General features: G+C 43.4%; 1 protein-coding gene across 7 annotated transcripts in view; it reads left to right on the top strand.

The window, feature by feature from the left end:
• Positions 1-1,285: 1,285 nt before the first annotated feature.
• The window catches only part of LOC129817600 (sentrin-specific protease 6-like), a 36,292-nt gene continuing 13,738 nt past the window's right edge, over positions 1,286-23,839 (top strand). The window contains exons 1-12 of one of the 7 annotated variants that reach the window (XM_055873024.1): positions 1,286-1,725; positions 2,787-2,826; positions 2,911-3,014; positions 8,362-8,455; positions 8,925-8,985; positions 9,493-9,608; positions 9,747-9,902; positions 17,713-17,792; positions 18,583-18,671; positions 20,305-20,761; positions 21,180-21,421; positions 23,124-23,261. In XM_055873024.1, the coding sequence (XP_055728999.1) occupies positions 8,941-8,985; positions 9,493-9,608; positions 9,747-9,902; positions 17,713-17,792; positions 18,583-18,671; positions 20,305-20,761; positions 21,180-21,421; positions 23,124-23,261 (1,323 nt within the window). In that variant the 5' untranslated portion in view covers positions 1,286-1,725; positions 2,787-2,826; positions 2,911-3,014; positions 8,362-8,455; positions 8,925-8,940. Of the gene's footprint in view, positions 1,726-2,786; positions 2,827-2,910; positions 3,048-8,361; positions 8,456-8,921; positions 8,986-9,492; positions 9,609-9,746; positions 9,903-17,712; positions 17,793-18,582; positions 18,672-20,304; positions 20,762-21,179; positions 21,422-23,123; positions 23,262-23,839 lie in introns of all 7 variants that reach the window. The other 6 variants (XM_055873023.1, XM_055873022.1, XM_055873021.1 and 3 more) reach the window with 6 other exon arrangements.

The following is a 23,839-nucleotide window of genomic DNA, read 5'->3' as shown; positions in this document are numbered from 1 at the left end:
TGGCGTGCACCAAGTTTCTAAATCTCAACATTTTTGTGCATGAGCACACAGATATTTTGTGTAAAATTTACACAACGGCTATAAATGATACCCCTTAGGAGTGAAGAAGCTTTGTAACATATGGGTTTGTACCAATGATGTATATAAACCCTGGAATAATTTTCTATGTATTGGCCAATGAGAAGCCACCGGTAGACCATATTGGACCTCCCCAAAAGAAGCAGTCCTCTATAGGGATGAATGGAATTATACAGTATTTCAATTAAACGTTTCAACAACAAAAGGACATTTATTTTGTTTATTTACATTGTTATTAAATTATACGTTCAGGAAAATGGATGGCAGGTTAGCACATTGGGCCAGTAACTGAAAGGCTGCTGGTTCCAATCCCCGAGCCGACAAGGCTCTGTCGATGTGCTCTTGAGCAAGGCACTTAACCCTATTTGCTCCTGTAAGTCGCTCTGGATAAGAGTGTCTACAAAAATGTAAAAATGAACATGTTTTTATAGGCCTATATTTTGTAATGTTTAATTTGTATTGTAATGACCTGACTGTATGTTTAATTCACATAATATGATTGAAAAGGATGCATTAAGGTGTTTGTAATATAATCAATGTGGGAAAAACACATGTTTGAATTAATAAATGCATTTCTACAACTTCCAAATAATTTTTACGACGGTGGGGGAGTGCCAAGATGGAGGCGTGGGGCTTCAAAACAGCATCCCCTGAGCGTCATCTAGTGTATACATAAATTACTGCAATGGTTGTAAACGCTGCTACTGGTGAGTTGACTCCACCTAGCAGTTGTCCGTGGTTTGGGAAAGTGAATTGAGGGATGTGGTATTTCAGAGATCAGTGTTGCTGTGAATACTGCTGAACAGTAGGGACGGGACGATTTTTCTGGTTTGTCTAGAAGAGGTGCAGCTTTTGTCAAAATTGACTTTGCTATCATCAGTAGGCTTCATCCATGGCCGCAGGAATATGTTTTGGGTTGGGGATGCTGGTATTTTTCTCCATTCACATAGGAGTAATAAATGCCTAGTTCACAAAATGTATGTGGAGGGGGGGGGGGGGGGGGGTATATATTAAAAAAACAAGCACCCCTGGGGGGTATATATAAAACAAATAAGCACCCCTACTTCACGTGGATATGGCTACACCAAATATTTTGTCACTTTGTTGCACACTAGCCCAATGATTTCCAAGCAATACTTTGTCAGGCAGCTTATCATGGCAGATGACTGTAACCTTTGAATTTAGAGCCTACTTACAGTAGCTTTGCAAGTCCTTACCTTCACAGACAGAATAGGCTACGTGGAGGCAGCAGCAGAAGATGTGGTGCCCAAGTCGACGCACGTATTATTTTGATTTAAAAAAAATCTAGCACCTCAATGAGTAATAATAACAATAATTGGCAAATCAATAGGGGCATTTCCAATCAATTATTATAGCTACCAAATAATGTTGGACATGCAGTTTATAGCTAGCCAACTACTTTGTAACAATCGAATGAACACAATGTGTGTCGCGCTAACAAAATAATTCTGAGACCAGTACGGTACATTTGGCAATTTGTTTTTTGGCTACAAAAAAGTAGTCGAACGTTGTGCACAGAACCACAAAGAGCCTAATCGCGAGCCCGGGTCGCTGATGAGAAGCAAACACCATCTGAGAGAGAGAACATGGAATAAACCATGGCCCACAATATAAGCTTTTTTGAAGGTAAGGTGTTACTATATTCACCTAATAGCGAAAACAATGCAATGTCGGTTAGCAATCGCATTCCTAGGTGAATGAGACGCCATCAGATACATTGCACGCGTGTAAATGTGGGTTTAATCATGTTCAGAGCTAGCTAGTTAACTAAAGTTCGTTATGCCTTGCAGACCTAACTACATGTATTCGCATAACTTACAGCTTTTGTGACAGTGTATGGACAAAACGACTTAACTAATATGCACGATTTAAAATTGAATCATTATTAGTAAATATACTAAACTAGCTAGTAGCTATTGTTGATGCTAGCTAACTTGCCCGTGTAACGTTGGCTATGTCTGGCTAACAGACTAGCCGGTACTAGCTTGTTAGCTGGCCTCATATCGTAGGAAATTGGACACTAATTGACTGATACATTTGCGCAGTATTTTACAGGATTAACGTTAGTTATATAAATATCGATAGCTTGCTGTGGCATGGGGTAAAGTTGTAACGTTACTGTACTTGCGAACGGTCAGACAGCAAGGCCTAGCTAGCTAACGTTAGTTACCTAATTGTTGACGGGCCTTCCTGTCAACTAGTATATACTTTTACAAGTATTTTTTTATTTCATATATAGCTACATAGTTTCAACAGTGGATCAACGTAACGTTATTTGTTGGTTAGCTAGCTACCTATAAACAATGTATTCTTTCGGCTTTTTAAGGTAAAGCACAGCCACAGGGCTCTTCATTTCAGGCAGCACATAACAAAGTTAGTAGCTAGCTAGTCTGATGGTGTTTATGTAAATAGCCAACAACCCAGGAAGGACAAAGCATATGCTTTAGCTATATAACACCCATGTTTCTCCATTGTACAGATGCACACGTAACAGTAATGCAATGTCAAAGAAGCTAACGTTAGTTAATTCACAAAAACAAGAAAGGGACTACTTCTTTAGCTAAGCACCATGCCAGTGTGGAATGTGGTGTCTCAGATTCAGTGTGTCCCACAGGGGTGGGGGAGTTCCATAGAACACAACTTCAAACAAGACTTAACACATTTTAATATATTTTTTTGTATTAAAGGTGCTGAACAGTTGTCCAATTTCCCAAGTAAAAATATTCTGTGAGTGACCGAAACATCACCCATATCATTTGTACGCTATTAAAATGCACATAATTGAAGAAATCAAACATGTTCTCTCACCAGAACGTCTGAAAGAACAGCCTGGGTGGGTGGGGAGCTTATACTTCTGAGCTCACCTTGACTGGCAGCTCTTTGAAACACCATTGTGGTCGTTGCCAGGTAACAAGGTAAACAATGGACCACATGTCATTGATGACCAGGTAAACAATGGGCCACATGTTATTCTGAGCCTAAATAGTATGCATCAACCCATTTTCTCTGTAAAAATGCTCTCATGGTCAACAGAGCTGATCATGGACTGTTGGATAGACAAACAGCTGCAATACACTATTGCATTGCTATTGTTTTGTAGCTAATTACTGAATACAGTTCACTGATACTTCTTTACAATTATTAGTAAAGCCTGAGTCACCTTGGAAACTTAGACATAAGATAAATGTACATGAAAACAGCTTACAATAAGTGTACTGGACAATTTATATGTGCCTCTGCATTATAAGTGACAATATGTTCAGAATTGTACACTACAAGACCAAAAGTATGTGGACATGCTCGTCGAACATCTCAGTCCAAAATCACCGGTATTATTATTGAGTTAGTCCCCCTTTGCTATAACAGCCTCCACTCTTCTAGGAAGGCTTTCCACTAGATGTTGCAACATTGCTGCAGGAACTTGCTTTCATTCAGCCACGAGCATTAGTGAGGTCGGGCACTGATGTTGGGCAATTAGGCCTGGCTCGCAGTTGCTGTTCCAATTCATCCCAGAGGTATTCGATGGGGTTGAGGTCAGGGCTCTGTCCACGCCAGTCAAGTTCTTCCACACTGATCTCGACAAACCATTTCTGTTTGGACCTTGCTTTGTGCACAGGGCATTGTCATGCTGAAACAGGAAAGGGCCTTCCCCAAACTGTTGCCACAAAGTTGGAAGCATAGAATTGTCTAGAATGGCATTGTATGCTGTAGCGTTAAGATTTCCCTTCACTGGAGCTGAGGGGCCTAACCTGAACCATGGAAAAACAGCCCCAGACCATTATTCCTCCTAACCAAACTTTATATTTGGCACTATGCATTGGGGAAAGTAGTGTTCTCCTGGCATCCGCCAAACCTAGATTTGTCCATCGGACTGCCAGATGGTGAAGCGTGATTCATCACGCCAGAGAACACATTTCCACTGCTCCAGTCTAATGCCGGCGAGCTTTACACCTCCAGCCGACACTTGGCATTGCGCATGGTGATCTTAGGCTTGTGTTCGGCCATGGAAACCCATTTCTTGAAGCTCCCGACGAACAGTTCTTGTGCTGACTTTGCCTTCAGAGGCAGTTTGGAACTCAGTAGTGAGGGTTGCAACCGAGGATAGACAATTTTTACTCACTTCAGCACTCGGCGGCCCAGTTCTGTGGCCTACCACTCAGCTGTTGTTGCTCCTAGACATTTCCACTTCACAATAACAGCACTTACAGTTGTCCTGGGCAGCACTAGCAGGACCGAAATTTTACAAACTGATTTGTTGGAAAGGTGGCATCCTATGACGGTGCCATGTTGAAGTCACAGCTCTTCAGTAAGGCCATTCTTCTGCCACTGTTTGTTAGTAGTGACTGCATGGCTGTGTGCTCGATTTTATACACCTGTCAGCAACGGGTGTGGCAGAAATAGCCGAATCCACTAATTTGAAGGGGTTTCCACATACTTTTGTAAATGTAGCGTATGTATTGATCAGACATATATATTTGATAATTTACAGTAGGCCAGCATAGCCAAAGTATTGATCAACGTGAACTGAGAAATAATGGTGAGACATTTAACACCCCAAACCTTTGAGCAAGAAGCCTAATACCCAACCGCAGGACCCCATTGCTTCGTACAATTTGTAACGCTCACCTTTCCGTCCAAATGCTTGATAAAAATAAAATATTTTCATAACGATACAAAGTAACAATGTTAAGTCATCGTGTAAAAGTGAATTACTTAGACTTTAGGAAATGCAACCAACTACAGAGATTGATGGAAGGGGAGCGGGAGAGGAGGGGGACCCATGTACCCCGCTTCAATCAAACAGGATTCAGTCACCCCCAAGATTGAAGCGGGAGACAAATCCAGCTATGGCCTCCTAGTCAGGCCTCTCACACTGGGTATACAGGGGTCCTGGGATGGACAGCTCGCACAGCTTCCCCACATACAGCACTGGATCAAGGGTGACATCCTTAAAGAGGAGATCCAGGAGCCTGTCTACGTAGCCTGTAATCTTTTTGAAAAGGGAAATGTTTGTTAAATGGGTAGTGAATTTAATTTCCTCCATCAAATGTTATTTGTCACATACACATGGTTAGTAGATGTTAATGCGACTGTAGCGAAATTCTTGTGCTTCTAGTTCCGACCATGCAGTAATATCTAACAAGTAATCTAACCTAACAATTTCACAACAACTACCTTATACACACAAGTGTAAAGGAATGAATAAGAATATGTACATAAAAATATATGAATGAGTGATGGCTGAACGGCATAGGCAAGATGCAGTAGATGGTATAGAGTACATTATATACATATGAGATGAGTAATGTAAACATTATATAAAGTGGCAGTTTAAAGTGTCTAGTGATACGTTTATTACATAAATTTTTCCATTTTATAGTGGCTAGAGTTGACTGTTTTCAGTTATGCTATCAATTCATTGATATAGTGATCTACTCATTATACAATGTGTTTTTGAAGTACTCAATTGGAAATATGCAATATTTGGTCTTGTACTTTTTTGGGAAACTTTTCAATGTTTGTATTTGTAATTTTTGTGTGCCTGAAATGCTCAATTGATTTGAAATGAATAATGATGACATGCAGTATGTTGGATCTGTCCTCACAGGCTTCACAGCATATCCCCCCTTCTTTGCATCACAGCATTCCTGCTGCGGCGATTGCCTGGGAAGCTGAGCCGACAGAGTAGATTTAGAATTTTTAAAATGGTCTATCATTACAGTTTGATGATAGTGGGAAGACAAAAGGAGATGGAAAGTGAAATAATAGTGTAACGTTAAATTAACACTATGGCATCGAGTCACAACAGTGTGCTTTTTTTCTGGCGTGCTGGTAGATAGCCTTCTAGCTGAAGATCACAACAAATATGAAAAGTGGTTTGTTACCAGTATCATTCTGACACATTCTGCTTGAGCTATCATACGGTTTGTAAACAGAGCCGTATAACGTGCACGTGATTAGGGATTTAAGGCTTTGCATATTTAAATGAGTTAAGATTATAAAACGATTATAAAATGTCAGTCTTTAAGTGAAGTTGCAGAAAGCCGGAAGTAATGCGTGCCTCCTGAATCCAACTGGTTGACATGGGGGGATCAACTTTGTCAATGTACCAGCTGCAGTCATTTTTCATACTTGGGTCAACCTACTATGAACTGGTTTTATCCAAATATCATCCAGTTTGATGAAAAACCTGAACCTTTAATACTTGTAGTCATTACCAATTAGGCTAAGTAATAGGCCTAAGTTATTCACTGCCTGTGCAATGTGCAGCAAGGAAGTAGTTGATATGGGGACAGTTTATGCAACCCAAAGGCATGTTGATCAATTAAATGTACTGGATTCATATAGGCTGTATCTCAATCCATTTTTAAAAAATCCTATTTTCTGGTGCTCCTAACTGTTTTAATTTCGAGGTCAGTATGTTGAGATTGATCTGACAGATTCTGAAGGTAGCCTGTCATTCTAGAATCCTCAATGCTCACCGTAACAATTTTCTTCAATTATGAATAACTGTAAGTGCATATAGTGGGAAGTATATAGCTGTACCTAACAGACTGGTTTGAGCTGTCTTGTGGCAGAGGGAACAAAGCTGCAGTGACTGTCAGGTAGTCTGAACCACCAAGCCAGACTCAAAGCTCTCTCACCTATGACTGAGCAGCCTAACTCATTTAGCCTGCTGATGGTGTTGTGAAGAAGGTGGGCTTCTACATGTAGGGTGGAAGCTTTGATTTCATAACACTGTAAGGATAGCCTACGGCATTATGAAATCAGAGCTAGTAGGGTGGAAATGGAAGGAGCTTAATGGACCAGCCATGACTTGAATATCTAGGCTACAGTTGGATATCTAGTGTACAATTGTAGATATATTTTCTGAACTCGGCTAGATTTAGGCATGTCCTATATTGTAATGTTAGTCTATACACTTAGTGACACTGTTTTTGACTGAAATATAGGCCCTCTGGCAAACTGCCACATCCCCAGCTTCACTACTTATCCTGCTGCTGTGCCAGATAGTGCTGATTTTAAATATTGGACATGGATTTTACTGCAGGGAGAATTATCAATTTAATAATAGCTCAGCTATGGAAAACATTTTAAGTGCCTCAATGGTTTCATACAGGGTAAATCCATATGAATTCAATAACTTTTTGACAACATCCCTTTTGATTTAAACACAACTTTCCATACATGTTTGCACATGGAAGAAGTGGTCAGAAACATTCAGGAGATAGAGGTGCTCAAAGTTGACCCATTTTGCATACCAGACTGAGACTTCCATGTCTTCATCACTGGAAAAGATAAACAGTTGATTTTGATCATTCACAAACTCAGATTGACAAACCTGTTTGTAAGCTTTTTAAATTATATCATTCTCAACTGTCTTTCTTTTCCACTGATGAAGACATAGATGTGGGGTATGCAAAATAGGTCAACTTTGAGCAGCTTTAGCTCTTGAATGTTTTAGCATTAAGTTCCAAAAAGTAACTAAATGGACAAATATGTATAGAAGGTTTTGTTCAAATCAAAAGGGGTGGTATCAAAAAGGGATTGCATTGAAATCAATTTACCCTACAGAGGTAAAATGTCTTTCCTTATCCTCAGACATTGATACGTGGAGGCCTACAATTACGTGATTGCAATAATGACAGGGTGACAACACCGAAAATAAAACACAACTTCTCAAAGCATCATTCATATTGCTTTTCAAGAAAACACTTTTTAAAAGTGTTTTTATCCAAGGTAGTTATTGTGATTCTCGTGAGATATTACAACGCCACCACGTCTCATTTTCCAGCAGCATATTGCTAAGCCTCTAAGGCTGTTGCAAATGTTTGAGAGTCACCAGGAAATGAGTTTTGTGGGTCAGAGAGAGGGGGAGTAGCTCCTTGGTATCACCTGCTCTGTTCTCCTCTGCATACAGTTTTATTGCAGGCATGAGTTGAGTTTTATTCATCAAAGAATATAGCAGGGATAGTCAGTGTTGACAACTTCACTTTAGACTGAGGCTTAACATCTGATTTATCTAATTAGATATTAGGATCACACTTGAATCAGGTTGCTCTTTGATGATTTTAATTATACATATGGTGCAAATATGTATGGAAGGTTTTGTTCAAATCAAAAGGGGTGGTATCAAAAAGGGATTGCAACAAGCAATGTTGAAATTATTAGTGAACTCCTGAAAGTACACATGACCATTTCAACTGATGCCTTCATTTGGCCTCGAATAACTGATGTGAGTTGTGGTTTATTATATTCAAGCTCTGGATAGATCAGAGGCCAGGCGAGATGGAGGGTACAAGCAGAACTGGAGCTTTTCTCTTTCTGAAGGCAGTGAAGAACAGAGGAGACACGAGTAAGCACTTCTCTCCTGGACCTCATTTCAGCACTCAGCATCGCTGCACTGCATCAACTTGACCCCACTGTATCCACCAAACTAAGATAGACCCCAAGTCTCTCTCTCTTCTGTGAATTACTATTCCCACTTGAGAGCCTGCCTGCCTGTTAGCTCAATACACAGACTGACACGCACAGCCACATGTACACACACTCTGCATACAGAGCCATTGTGTTGAGATAGAAGTGTGTAGACTTTTGTTTTACTCTAGAGCTACAACCTGACAGTGATGTTACTGTAAATCTGCAGAACATGCATTTCATAATCATGATGTTACATACAATGTATTTGTAATCCAATAATGTACTGTATGTAATCCATTAACTGGAATAAGTACCCAGTATGTTTATCCAATGGTTAGGCCTAAGTGGACATAAAACCAAGGTATTATCTAAGCCTTTTCTTGCTCTTCTTTTCTCCTAAGCAGCACATCGGTGGTGACCATGGAGATGGACAGACAGCAGCACTCCTCCCCAGAGGGACAGAAGGTACTGTAGGCTAACTCCTCATCTAGCCCCCCTCCACACAACTCACATTTAGGTCATTGTTATTCTGCCCATCTTGCTCTCCTCTCTCACTATCTCTCTGCCAGAGCGTGTCTGGCTATGCCATCCAGAGGACTCTGTATTTTTACCAACAAAATGGGTCTGTTTTATGCTGCTGCTGGTGAAAAGTTCATGTTGTGACATTTGATGCTTACAGCACTCGGTTATTATACACAGAACATTTAATCTGATGAACTTTATTGTGAACGTGATCTTACTTTAGGCTATTATAACAAAATCTTCAAAACATGTTTCTCTTGAACAGTGAACAAGGACATCAGATCAGTGCTGTTATTGTCATACTCTACAGGGGTGTATGTGTTATTCATGCAGCGTCACTGACATACAGAATTATCTATGTACTCTGCAGAAATGCCCTGCAACCTGTCACCAGATCCTGTGTTAATTACCTTCTCTGTTCTCTACTCTCAATCTCTCTCCCCACACCAGTCCCCCGCTCTTAGGCATTTCTCTTCTGCGGATCCCCTAAAAACATATGAAAACAGGCCAAATACAAATAATCACATACGGGCTCTAAACAAACCAGGAAGGGACAAGAGGCTAAGGTATGACATATCACTGTTGCAAGTATCTCTTCAGTTCAAGTTGGAATGTTTTGCTGACAACTGCAAATATCACAATGAACCATTACAACCTGTGTTTAGCAAAACCCTAATGTCGTTCCTCTGCTTCCTCTACTACAGTGACCTCCCAAACATGGTAGCAACAACGTCACCGATGCCTAACAGAACTGACTATTTAATAGTCAGCCCAACACCGTCTCAAGGAGTTGTTCTACAGGGGAGAGCCTTTCAACACACCCACAATGTTCCTGCTGCAATGAGGAAACCTGTCCAAAGGTATGAGTCCTCACTGAAGTCACACTGTGGTCGTACTGCATAACATAGCATTGATAGCTACCGAATGGTTTCATTTGACAAAATGCTTTCTTTCTCAAAGTAGTTGGTAGTGCTGGATCTCTAATCAGTCGAAGAGACATGTTACTCACTTTATTTAGGCGATCTGATCAATTCATTTTGGCGAATTGACATCAAGTCGAAAGTGCAACCCATTTAATAATTGTGATAGACTATTACTGCGTTGGACTTGATTGTATTGGTTAAGTTATGTAGTAGGTAGTTTAGTGTTAGCACACAGTTAAGCCGGGTGTGCACAAAATGATTTTGGCCCCGATTTACTTGTCTCAGACAAGTTTTTGAAATCCGAGACAAAATCCCCATGTTGTTGTCCAATCGGGGTGCGGCCGTCAGTTACGCTCATGTGAGCGGGTCAGAGACGCAGTTTGAGGACTGCCAATCTCGTCTTTGAGCAGTCCCAGACGTCCCGATATTTTCAGCCTTTTGATTTTATCGGCACAAAATCTGCAATGGTTTTGTAGTATGAGATGTGCAACGACAAGTTTTGAGAACAGTGATCAACAATAGCAAATAAGAGCTCGCCAGAGAAGAACCCAGTGAAATGATGACGTTGTTTCGCATCACCCAGAATGTGTAGACTCGAGCAGGAGCCATGACTACTACTAGTATGCGTTTGTACTTGCCTAATAACAAAAGTGTCAAATCGTTACAGCTCTGAAGTTCACAAGCAATGTTATTCAATTCAAAATGTTGGCTAGATATTTCAACTTTGTAGGGCAAGCGTGAATGTCTGACTGAAAACGTTTGAGGCTGCTTTGAGCCACAGCTCATTCTAGCTACGCTAAATCTAAACTCGTTGTTTTTGCGATACAGTGTGGTATGGAGAATCCTCACGACCAAGTGAAGAATCTTGTCAAATCAAATGTTATTGGTTGCATACACATATATAGCAGATGCTTTTGTGGGTGTAGCGAAATGCTTGTGTTCCTAGCTCCAACAGTGCAGTAATATCTAACAATACACACAATACCCCATAATAACAAAGTGAAAAAAGGTTTTTAGAAAAACAGATACCTAATTTACAGAAGTATTCAAACCCTTTGCTATGAGACTTGAAATTGAGCTCTGGTGCATCCTGTTTCCATTAATCATTCTTGAGATGTTTCTAAAACTTGATTGGAGTCCACCTGTGGTAAATTCAATTGATCGGACATGATTTTGTAAAGGTATACACCTGTCTATATAAGGTCCCACAGTTGACAGTGCATGTCAGAGCAACAACCTAGCCATGAGGTTGAAGGAATTGTCCACAGAGCTCTGAGACAGGATTGTGTCGAGGCACAGATCTGGGGAAGGGTACCAAAACATTTCTGCAGCATTGAAGGTCCCTAAAAACACAGTGGCCTCCATAATTCTTAAATGGAAGAAGTTTGGAACCACCAAAACTCTTCCTAGAGCTGGCCGCCCGGCCAAACTGAGCAGTCAGGGGAGAAGGGCCTTGGTCAGGGAGGTGACCAAGTCCCCGATGGTCATTCTGACAGAGCACCAGAGTTAGGAGAATCAAGTGGCTTCCAGGACAACATCTCTGCAGCACTCCACCAATCAGGCCTTTATGGTAGAGTGGCAGGGACTGAAAGACTAGTCAGGATCGAGGGGATGAAAACCTTCTCCAGAGCGCTCAGGACCTCAGACTGGGGCGACGGTTCACCTTCCAACAGGACATCGACCCTAAGCACACAGCCAGGAGAAAGCAGGAGTGTCTTCTGGACAAGTCTCTGAATGTCCAGGAGTGGCCACCCAGAGCCCAGACTTGAACCTGATCGAACATCTCTGGAGAGACCTTTAAATAGCTGTGCAGCGACACTCCCCATCCAACCTGACAGCTTGAGAGGATCTGCAGAGAAGAATGGGAGAAACTCTCCAAATACAGGTGTGCCAAGCACACCTAGTAGAATCATACCCAAGAACACCCGAGGCTGTAGTCGCTGACAAAGGGGCTTCAACAAAGTACTGAGTAAAGGGTGTGAATATTAATGGAAATGTATTTCAACTCAAATTTCAAATTTATTTATAAAGCCCTTCTTACATCAGCTGATATCTCAAAGTGCTGTACAGAAATCCAGCCTAAAACCCCAAACAACAAGCTATGCAGGTGTAGAAGCACGGTGGCTAGGAAAAACTCCCTAGAAAGGCCAGAACCTAGGAAGGAACCTAGAGAGGAACCTGGCTATGAGGCGTGGCAAGTCTTCTGGTTGTGCCGGGTGGAGATTATAACAGAACATGGCCAAGATGTTCAAATGTTCGTAGATGACCAGCAGGGTCAAATAATAACTCACAGTGGTTGTCGAGGGTGCAATAAGTCAGCACCTCAGGAGTAAACGTCAGTTGGCTTTTCATAGCCGATCATTCAGAGTATCTCTACTGCTCCTGCTGTCTCTCGAGAGTTGAAAACAGCAGGTCTGTGACCGGTAGCCCGTCCGGTGAACAGGTCAGGGTTCAATAGCCGCAGGCAGAACAGTTGAAACTGGAGCAGCAGCACGGCCAGGTGGACTAGGGACAGCAAGGAGTCATCAGGCCAGGTAGTCCTGAGGCATGGTCCTAGGGCTCAGGTCTTCAGAGAGAGAATTAGAGAGAGCATACTTAAATTCACACAGGACACCGGATAAGACAGGAGAAGTACTCCAGATATAACAGACTGACCTTAGCCACCCGACACAAACTACTGCAGCATAATTACTGGAGGCTGAGACAGGAGTCGGGAGACACTGTGGCCCCATCCGATGATACCCCCGGACAGGGCCAAACAGGCAGGATATAACCCCACCCACTTTGCCAAAGCACAGCCCCCACACCACTATTTCCATTTTTTTAAATTTGTAATGCATTACTAAAAACCTCTTTTTGCTTTGCAACTATGGGGTATTGTGTGTAGATTGATGGAGGGGGGAAATGATTTAGTCCATTTTAGAATAAGGCTGTAACGTAACAAATTGTGTAAAAGTCAAGGGGTCTGAATACTTCCTGAATGCACTGTATATACAGTGGGGAGAACAAGTATTTGATACATTGACGATTTTGCAGCTTTTCCTACTTACAAAGCATGTAGAGGTCTGTAATTTTTTATCATAGGTACACTTCAACTGTGAGAGACGGAATCTAAAACAAAAATCCAGAAAATCACATTGTATGATTTTTAAGTAATTAATTTGCATTTTATTGCATGACATAAGTATTTGATACATCAGAAAACAGAACTTAATATTTGGTACAGAAACCTTTGTTTGCAATTACAGAGATCATACGCTTCCTGTAGTTCTTGACCAGGTTAGCACACACTGCAGCAGGGATTTTGGCCCACTCCTCCATACAGACCTTCTCCAGATCCTTCAGGTTTCGGGGCTGTCGCTGAGCAATATGGACTTTCAGCTCCCTCCAGAGATTTTCTATTGGGTTCAGGTCTGGAGACTGGCTAGGCCACTCCAGGACCTTGAGATGCTTCTTACGGAGCCACTCCTTAGTTGCCCTGGCTGTGTGTTTCGGGTCGTTGTCATGCTGGAAGACCCAGCCACGACCCATCTTCAATGCTCTTACTGGGGGAAGGAGGAGGTTGTTGGCCAAGATCTCGCAATACATGGCCCCATCCATCCTCCTCTCAATACGGTGCAGTCGCCCTGTCCCCTTTGCAGAAAAGCATCCCCAAAGAATGATGTTTCCACCTCCATGCTTCACGGTTGGGATGGTGTTCTTGGGATTGTACTCATCCTTCTTCTTCCTCCAAACACAGCAAGTGGAGTTTAGACCAAAAAGCTCTATTTTTGTCTCATCAGACCACATGACCTTCTCCCATTCCTCCTCTGGATCATCCAGATGGTCATTGGCAAACTTCAGATAGGCCTGGACATGTGCTGGCTTGAGCAGGGGGACCTTGCCTGCACTGCAGGATTTTAATCCATGACGGCGTAGTGTGTTACTAATGGTTTTCTTTGAGACTGTGGTCCCAGCTCTCTTCAGGTCATTGACCAGGTCCTGCAGTGTAGTTCTGGGCTGATCCCTCACCTTCCTCATGATCATTGATGCCCCACGAGGGGAGATCTTGCATGGAGCCCCAGACCGAGGGTGATTGACCGTCATCTTGAACTTCTTCCATTTTCTAATAATTGCGCCAACAGTTGTTGCCTTCTCATCAAGCTGCTTGCCTATTGTCCTGTAGCCCATCCCAGCCTTGTGCAGGTCTACAATTTTATCCCTGGTGTCCTTACACAGCTCTCTGGTCTTGGCCATTGTGGAGAGGTTGGAATCTGTTTGATTGAGTGTGTGGACAGGTGTCTTTTATACAGGTAACGAGTTCAAACAGGTGCAGTTAATACAGGTAATGAGTGGAGAACAGGAGGGCTTCTTAAAGAAAAACTAACAGGTCTGTGAGAGCCGGAATTCTTACTGGTTGGTAGGTGATCAAATACTTATGTCATGCAATAAAATGCAAATGAATTACTTAAAAATCATACAATGTGATTTTCTGGATTTTTGTTTTAGATTCCGTCTCTCACAGTTGAAGTGTAACTATGATAAAAATTACAGACCTCTACATGCTTTGTAAGTAGGAAACACTGCCGATTTTGCAGGTTATCAAATACATGTTCTCCCCACTGTATGTGAATGTGATGGAATGTATAGACATTATGGACAGTATGTGGATAGAATATATAGTATATCTGAAGAATACGTGTATAGAATATGTACAGCAATAGTTAAATAGGATGGGCCTTGACTAGAATACAGTATATACATATGACGTGGATAAAACAGTGTGTTAACATTTGTTAAAGTGACCAGTGTTCCATGACTGTGTATGTAGGGAAATGGGGATACCTAGTCAGTTGTGCAGGGTAGATTAACTGGGTGGTGGCTGGCTAATGACAGCGACTAAATTTCAGGGCAGGGTACCGGCTAGTGTTGACTATTTAATAGTCTGATGGCCTTGAGATAGATGTTTTTCAGTCTCCGGGTCCCAGCTTTGGTTCACCTGTACTGACCTCGCCATCTCGAAGGTAGCATGGTGAACAGGCCACGCCCCGGGTGACTGAGGTCCTTGTTGTTTTTCTTGGCCTTCCTGTTACACTGGGTGCTGTAGATGTTCTGGAGGGCAGGCAGTGTGGCCCTGGTGATGTTGGGCAGACCGCACCACCCTCTGGAGAGCCCTGCGGTTGCATTCGGTGTAGTTGGTGAAACAGCCTGACCGGATGCTCTCAATAGTGCATCTTTAGAAGTTAGTGAGGGTTTTAGGGGCCAAGCCAAATGTCTTCAACCAACCTCTGCTGTCTCCTGAAGTCCACGATCAGCTCCTTGGTTTTGTTTAAATTGAGGGAGAGGTTATTTTCCTGGTATCACTCCGCCAGGGCCCTTACCTCCTCCCTGTAGGCTGTCTCGTCGTGGTTGATAATCACTGTTGTTGTCTGCAAACTTGGTGATTGAGTTGAAGACGTGCGTGGCCACGCAGTCATGGATGTACAGGAGGGGCCTGAGCACGCACCCTTGTGGGGCCCCTGTGTTGAGGATCAGCGTAGTGGAGGTGTTGTTGCCTAACTTTACCACGTGGGGGTATCCCGTCGGGAAGTCCAGATCCAGGGCCCCAAGCTTAATGATGAACTTGGAGGGTACTATGTATTGTGTGACCCAAGTCTGTGCCACATTGTTTAGTTTGTTGTTGTTTAATGTGAGAGGTCAGGATTTTGAAAGTTCAGTAGTGTACACCCGGCTTTTGGCAATACTCTACCAGGATACACTTCAACACACCCTCCCCCAGATGGCAGCACCAACCAGATTACAGACCAGGTAGCTAGGCCTAAGACCCCTATACATAACGAGTGCAGCAAAATCAGTCGGTTTGTTATTAGTTTCGTAACAGCAAGACTAGACTTGCTCTCTTCATTTTCCTTTCTAAAGCAACCTTGACCTAAAAGAAAGGGAAGACATTGCACCCTGTATACAGTATATGCTTAGCCATGCTTTGTGCTGTAATACATTTTAGTGATCTGACCTTTTCCTGTTCTAACATTGTATTTTGTTCCATCTCATGCTGTAGTCAAAGCAGTGGTGCCTGTGGCCATGTGCGTTTATACTGTCGTGTCTTCGGCTATGCCAGATTAATTGCTATGACATGCTATTCTATAAAATAGTTTCTCCGTAATTAATATCACCTGATTGAACTAATCATGTAAATGTAATTAATTAGAGAGGGACACCACAAAATAATATTTATAGAGCGGTTATCTTCCGAATAAACTCTTAAAGATTTAGTAATATTTTACATCAATAGCAGTCAATATTAATCGTCATCTTACTTCAGTCTCATATTCTGAAAGTTGTAAATTCTTGGTTATCTGCAAGAATCCTGGCTAACAAGTTGAATCGGCAATACAAAATTGGGTTTAATTATTTATTTACTAAATACCTAACTAATCACACAGAATCACACATACACAATTAAATCATAACTTGATTACAAATTGCCGTCATAAAGGAAAACGTCCCTAGCGGGCGGAACAGATATGACAGCTTGTTACACAAAGGAAAGGGGGCTGGATTTTAGTCAAAGAGCGGGAGACTGGAACAGAGGCGAAGCTGTGCTATCGTAAATACAGTATCTTATGCATTCTAAATTACCGCCCATTTGGAAAAGGAAAATGCAATAAATATTTACTTTGAGCTGCGCTTCAGTAGGTTGGTGGTAGATGGAAGACCGTATTGCCAAACCGAGTCCTCTGTCCTTTGAAGAATGTCTCTGGTGGTCACTGTCGTAGTAACGTCGTTGTGTAGTAGACGGGATACTCTGACTGTCCTTCCTAACCTGCGTTTGTAGCAGCTGTTGCTAACTCAACGGCTAGGAGGTATCACTTCTGTAGTGAATACGAGTTCAAAGTTCATACCATTCACAACCAAAGTTCATGCTGATGTTGGCTTCGTTCTGTAGTTATTATCTGAACCATTCTGACATCGAATCGTCATCCTAATGTACCCGGAACAGGAAGTTATATTTTTGTCAATGGCTTTATATAGTGGAGGGAGAGGGGTGTGTCTGAAAAGTTTATTACCCATGTCTCTTCACAGGGGCGGGCCACTGGTTGAGCAGAGGCCCAAACTTATGAAAACCCAAATCTCTCATTTGGAAGCTAAAATTACATTTAATCTCTTCACAAATAATTTCATATTCAAACATTTGAATTAAACAACAATTCCATGTGAATCCGATACCTCTGATGTTTAGACTTTCCACAGTAGAGTTTGTCATTCTATCATTGATGAGAATGTGTCAGAGGGCAACCGAACTGACATAATATACCTTAAGTACCACCGCATATGTTCAGTTGGTCGGATTACCAGAATATAGTTTATTTCCCCCCAACTTCTGATGTTCCCAGAATCTCTATGTTAACCAAAGGGCTTTCTAATGTCACATCAGTAGGGAAGAGGAACGGGGGAGGGGGGAAAGAGGTATTTATGACTGTCATAAACCTATCCCCAGGCCAACGTCATGACAATACTAACTAACTACCTTAATAACCTGCATCCATCCACCTTTGGTCTGGTTCTGTAGGGCAGCACTGCTAGCATGGATACCCCACGTGTTGTTTCCTCATATTAGATCATTTCCCCCACCAACCTCTTCAATTGCATAACTTGTTTATCTCCAAATTTGAGTTATTGATTTGTTTACCTCATTATGGTTGTTGACAAGAAAACAAAAAGGCTTTGTTTTGAATGACTTCTGACCAGACTGCCATTGTTCCCTCAGAAGAGACTACAGCACCACTCAACAGCAGATCCAAGCAGCAGAATTAGAGAGTATCATTCTCACCTGTCCAGAGAGCCCAGGTAAAATGAGACACACACTGCCATTACATTCACTGTACTGATATAATAACAGTAGCATGTTATATGTGGAGGCAGTGTACTACTAAGACAGTGTGGGTAAATGCTGCTTTCAGGATGTGATGTGGGACGGTAAGTGGTGGTGGGGGATGGAGGACAGTGTGTGCAGTCTCAATCTGAGGCAGTCTCAAACTATGCTTTCCTATGTGGACACAGTGTGCTGTACTAAGATGGTGCGGTTAAATGCTAGTATCAGGATGTAATGTGGGACTTGGTGGTAGAGGGAATAGTGGACGGCGTCTTGCTGGGAAGTCTGTCTCTAGCAGTGAAATCCTTTGCGGAGTGGTGCCTGGAGGGCAGTAGATCTGGACTGAGCCTCCTGTCTGTCTGCCTAAGGGGGATTGCATCAGGCCTCGCAGATTAATCCGCCCGCAAAGCTCCTGTGAGAGGAAGGAGTGAGAGCGAGTGAGTCTGGCTGCCACAGATGACCATGGAGAGGACAGTAGCACACACAGGCAGTCAGGCTAGTAAAGCACACTGTGACCCAGCCAGCTGACTCCGGCACAGACAAATATGACAGTATACAGTAATGATGATGATCACCTGGTGCAGCAAGGTGACCTTGAAACACTGGAAAACTGCACCTGTGTGAAACTTCCCCAAGGCCAACTTTCTCCACTCTGATATTTTTTTGTTTGTCTTGAAGATGAGGCTGGTTCTCAACACGATCAGTCGTTACTGTACATGACAGATGAATGTTTCCTTTCCATGTTGTCTTTTATTCCCTTTTAAGCCAACGACAACTTGAGCATCAAAGAGCACAGTCGGAGACCCTCGCTGGAGGGCTGTTGTAGCTTTCCCTCGCAGGTTCAGACAGTGGAGGTAAGAGCAGTATGCACTCACGTCGTCATCTGGGTCCGTATTCATAAAACATCTTGTTGTATGAGTGCTGATCTAGGACCAGTTTAGCCTTTTACACCATAACGGATATGTTTATATGGCCATGGGGGACCTGATCCTAGGTCAGCACTCCTACTCTGAGACGCTTTATGCATATGCCAGGTCCTGAAGTTAAAAAGGACCTGTGCTGGCTGGATGAGTCTAGGATCATTACTGGTTAGTGTTTACCATTATGGAGCCTTTTCTATGAGGACTGTGACCGTGCTGGACTGTAGTTACTGCTACTCCCCTCTGAGCCTCTCTCGCTTTCTGGTCTCCCCTCTGGGCCTCGCTCTCTCTCTGATCTCGCTAGTCCACTATCAAACCATCCAGCATGTTCCTTCCTGTCCGAGTCATACCTATTAATGTTGTGGCTAGAGATCATATATATATAATATATACACTGCTCAAAAAAATAAAGCAAACACTTAAAAAACACAATGTAACTCCAAGTCAATCACACTTCTGTGAAATCAAACTGTCCACTTAGGAAGCAACACTGATTGACAATAAATTTCACATGCTGTTGTGCAAATGGAATAGACAAAAGGTGGAAATTATAGGCAATTAGCAAGACACAGCAAGGCAATTAGCAAGCACTGGCGCCCTGTGCTCTTCACAGATGAAAGCAGGTTCACACTGAGCACATGAGCACATGTGACAGAGTCTGGAGACGCCGTGGAGAACGTTCTGCTGCCTGCAACATCCTCCAGCATGACCGGTTTGGCAATGGGTCAGTCATGGTGTTGGGTGGCATTTCTTTGTGGGGCCGCACAGCCCTCCATGTGCTCGCCAGAGGTAGCCTGACTGCCAATAGGTACCGAGATGAGATCCTCAGACCCCTTGTGAGACCATATGCTGACACATGCACATTTGTGGCCTGCTGGAGGTCATTTTGCGGGGCGCTGGCAGTGCACCTCCTTGCACAAAGGCGGAGGTAGCGGTCATGCTGCTGGGTTGTTGCCCTCCTACAGCCTCCTCCACGTCTCCTGATGTACTGGCCTGTCTCCTGGTAGCGCCTCCATGCTCTGGACACTACGCTGACAGACACAGCAAACCTTTTTGCCACAGCTCGCATTGATGTGCCATCCTGGATGAACTGCACTACCTGAGCCACTTGTGTGGGTTGTAGACTCCGTCTCATGCTACCACTAGAGTGAGAGCACCGCCAGCATTCAAAAGTGACCAAAACATCAGCCAGGAAGCATAGGAACTGAGAAGTGGTCTGTGATCACCACCTGCAGAATCACTCCTTTTCTGGGGGTGTCTTGCTAATTGCCTATAATTTCCACCTTTTGTCTATTCCATTTGCACAACAGCATGTGAAATTTATTGTCAATCAGTGTTGCTTCCTAAGTGGACAGTTTGATTTCACAGAAGTGTGATTGACTTGGAGTTACATTGTGTTGTTTAAGTGTTCCCTTTATTTTTTTGAGCAATATATATATATATGAGCGGTTTTAAGACGATACCCCTGACCGATTTAGCAATGATGTTGACTGATGTCAGAAGATACAAATAATTTAAGTGTAGCCTACCTGCTGTTGAAATGAAATTGTCTTTGCCTTGTCTGCAGCCCCTAAATCCAGAAAGGAACCACACAGTGTGTGAGAAGTGTAGCAAATCCAGTGAAAGCCACAGCACGTGTGAACACTGTGGAAACTCCTTGGTGCCGGAGGTTCCTCACCTCTACCACCCCCCAGCAGCCCAGCCTACGTCCCCCACGCCCAGACCCCCCATTCGACCTCACCCACAGCACACTCAACACCACTCCCCAGGACCAAACAGTCGACAGCTGACCAAGAACAGCTTCTACGGTTCGTCCTCGACCATGAGGGTGCTGCCGCTGCGTGTGGACACAGTGATGAACCCGCCCATTCCGGTACGCATCACCACCCGGGCCGGCCTGCCGCTGCCACACAACGGGAGACCCGCGGGGGTGGGGTTGGTGGGGAGCTGCTGCGCCGGGAAAGTCGCCGGCATCAAAGGCAGGAGGACGGCGGCCGCCAAGCAGCACGAGCTTAACGACCCCAGTAAGTCCACTGTCCAGGTATGCATCCCAAATTGCACCATATTCCATTTAGTGCTCTGGTCAAAAGTAGTGCACTATGTAGGGAATAGGGTGTCATTTGGGATACACACCTGGCCTGCTCAGTACTCACTCTTCACCTGCCTGTGTGCTGGTTAGTTTCAGGGTTTACTGCAGGTAGGCGTTTGTCCCTGTGAGAGGTAGTACACTACAGAAATGGTTCATTTCAACCAACTGCACAGGACGTTCTCTGTAACCAACCACACAGCTCAAAACCACTAGCACCTGTCTGTACATCTTACCTCTCTCTGTCAGAACTGTTAGCAAACGAAGGCCACATTTCAGGATGTAAATCCCATCTTGTTGAAGTAATTTATTCAGTTGTGTTGCGTCTGGAAATGACGACTCTGTTTGTGTTCCAGTCGTTCTGTCCAGTGATGAGGATGAGGCGGACAACGCCAGCACGGGCAGCGTAACCAGGCTGGACAGCGTTTCCCCTCGGCCCGCTGACTCAGCCCACTCCTCACCGGCGCCCTCCGGAGGCAGAGTGGAGGCGGCAGTGAAGAGTAGCACAGGAGGGGAGCAGGAGGAGATCACTTCTGACTTCTTCTCCGACGTCGACAGCAGAATTTCACTACCCAGAAGGAACCGCATGAAAGATCAGGTATGTCGTCTTTTAACATAAACTCAGCGAGAAAAGAAATGTCCCTTTTCAGGACCCTGTCTTTCAAAGATAATTTGTAAAAATCCAAATAACTTCACAGATCTTCATTGTAAAGGGTTTAAACATTGTTTCCCATGCTTGTTCCATGAACCATAAACAATTAATGAACAGGCACTTGTGGAACGGTCGTTAAGACACAAACAGCTTACAGACGGTAGGCAATTAAGGTCACAGTTATAAAAACTTAGGACACTAAAGCGGCCTTTCTAGTGACTCTGAAAATACCAAAAGAAAGATGCCCAGGGTCCCTGCTCATCTGTGTGAACGTGCCTTAGGCATGCTGCAAAGAGGCATGAGGACTGCAGATGTGTCCAGGGCAATAAATTGCAATGTCCCTACTGTGAGACGCCTAAGACAGCGCTACAGGACGGACAGCTGATCGTCCTCAGTGGCAGACCACGTGTAACAACACCTGCACAGGATCGGTACATCTGAACAGCACACCTGCAGGACAGGTACAGGATTTTAACAACAACTGCCCGAGTTACACCAGGAACGCACAATCCCTCCATCAGTGCTCAGACTGTCCTCAATAGGCTGAGAGAGGCTGGACCTGAGGGCTTGTAGGCCTGTTGTAAGGTAGGTCCTCATCGGCAACAACGTCATCTATGGGCACAAATACACCGTCGCTGGACCAGACAGGACTGGCAAAAAATGCTCTTCACTGACGAGTTGTGGTTTTGTCTCACCAGGGGTGATGGTCGGATTTGCGTTTTCGTAGAAGGAATGAGCGTTACACCGAGGCCTGTACTTAATGCAGCTGGTGGCCACACCAGATACTGACTGTTACCTTTGATTTTGAACCCCCCCTTTGTTCAGGGACACATTATTCAATTTCCGTTAGTCACATGTCTGTGGAACTTGTTCAGTTTATGCCTCAGTTGTTGAATCTTATGTTCATACAAATATTTACACATGTTAAGTTTGCTGAAAATCAACACAGTTGACAGTGAGAGGACGTTTCTTTTTTTGCTGAGTTTATATTTTTAAGTATTTTTCATTTTATTTAGACCAGGATAGCATGACGTGAGAAGGGTCGGCCAGGAACCCTACCCATGCTGGGGTGGTGTATAGGTGCTGTAGGCGACCCGCATTATCCTCTACAACAGCCTCTGTGTATAGGGTGGTACTTGTGTGGATACGTAATTAAGTTTTCCTCAATTCATGGCTACATTATGTAAACGGACCTGTCTATAGTGAGCCAGTGTTGTAGTGAGCTGTTTTATCACGTTTCAGTCTGACTTTGAGTCTGTCTGTCAAAATGTCCTTGAGACCATAATGTTCCTGATCTGCTCTCTCAAGGTAACCTCGTGGGTTGTTTTGCTTGGCAGAAAATGACATCACTGGGTGTTTTTGTATTCACCGAGATGGGCTCCTTAAGTTGTTTTTGGCAGCCATTGTGACTAAGGATTTAAGTCTCATTTACTTTGTGTCTTCAGGGTTGTAAAGTTTACCTTTGAGAAAACAACATAGTGCTACCGATATTTAGCTTGCAAACTAATTGGGCAGTTGAATCTAAATGGCCAGTTGATGAATCACCTTGTGGTGTTGGCCAGACATCTACTGTACATGATTTGTCCCTCAGAGAAATGAGTGATATGAAGCAGCAGGTTTCAAGGCTGACCATGCATGTCATTTTCAGTTTGGAAACAAAATGCCGGACGACTCTACACCCAGGAAAAAACAGAGGATCTCTCCCGACAAGTTGGACAGCATCATCCTGGACTGTCGGAGTGTGAGAGTAGGGACTCTTCGCAGGATGGTGTCCAAGCCTGTCAATGTAAGTACCCTGCTCCTGTACAGTCGTGGCCAAAAGTTTTGAGAATGACACAAATACTAATTTCCACAAAGTTTGCTGCTTCAGTGTCTTTAGATATTTTTGTCAGATGTTACTATGGAATACTGAAGTATAATTACAAGCATTTCATAAATGTCAAAGGATTTTATTGACAATTACATGAAGTTGATGCAAAGAGTCAATATTTGCAGTGTTGACCCTACTTTTTCAAGACCTCTGCAATCCGCCCTGGCATGCTGTCAATTAACTTCTGGGTCACATCCTGACTGATGGCAGCCCATTCTTGCATATTCAATGCTTGGAGTTTGTCAGAATTTGTGGGTTTTGTTTGTCCACCTGCCTCTTGAGAATTGACCACAAGTTCTCAATGGTATTAAGGTCTGGGGAGTTTCCTGGCCATGGACCCAAAATTTCATGTTTTATTCCCCGAGCCACTTAGTTATCACTTTTGCCTTATGGCAAGGTGGTCCATCATGCTGGAAAAGGCAATGTTCGTCACCAAACTGTTCCTGGATGGTTGGGAGAAGTTGCTCTTGGAGGATGTTTTGGTACTATTCTTT

The sequence above is a fragment of the Salvelinus fontinalis genome, chromosome 20 (genome assembly GCF_029448725.1).
Source record: "Salvelinus fontinalis isolate EN_2023a chromosome 20, ASM2944872v1, whole genome shotgun sequence".
NCBI lineage: Eukaryota > Metazoa > Chordata > Actinopteri > Salmoniformes > Salmonidae > Salvelinus > Salvelinus fontinalis.
The sequence above is the reverse complement of the archived record's forward strand: the minus strand, read 5'-3'. Positions and strand labels throughout refer to the sequence as shown.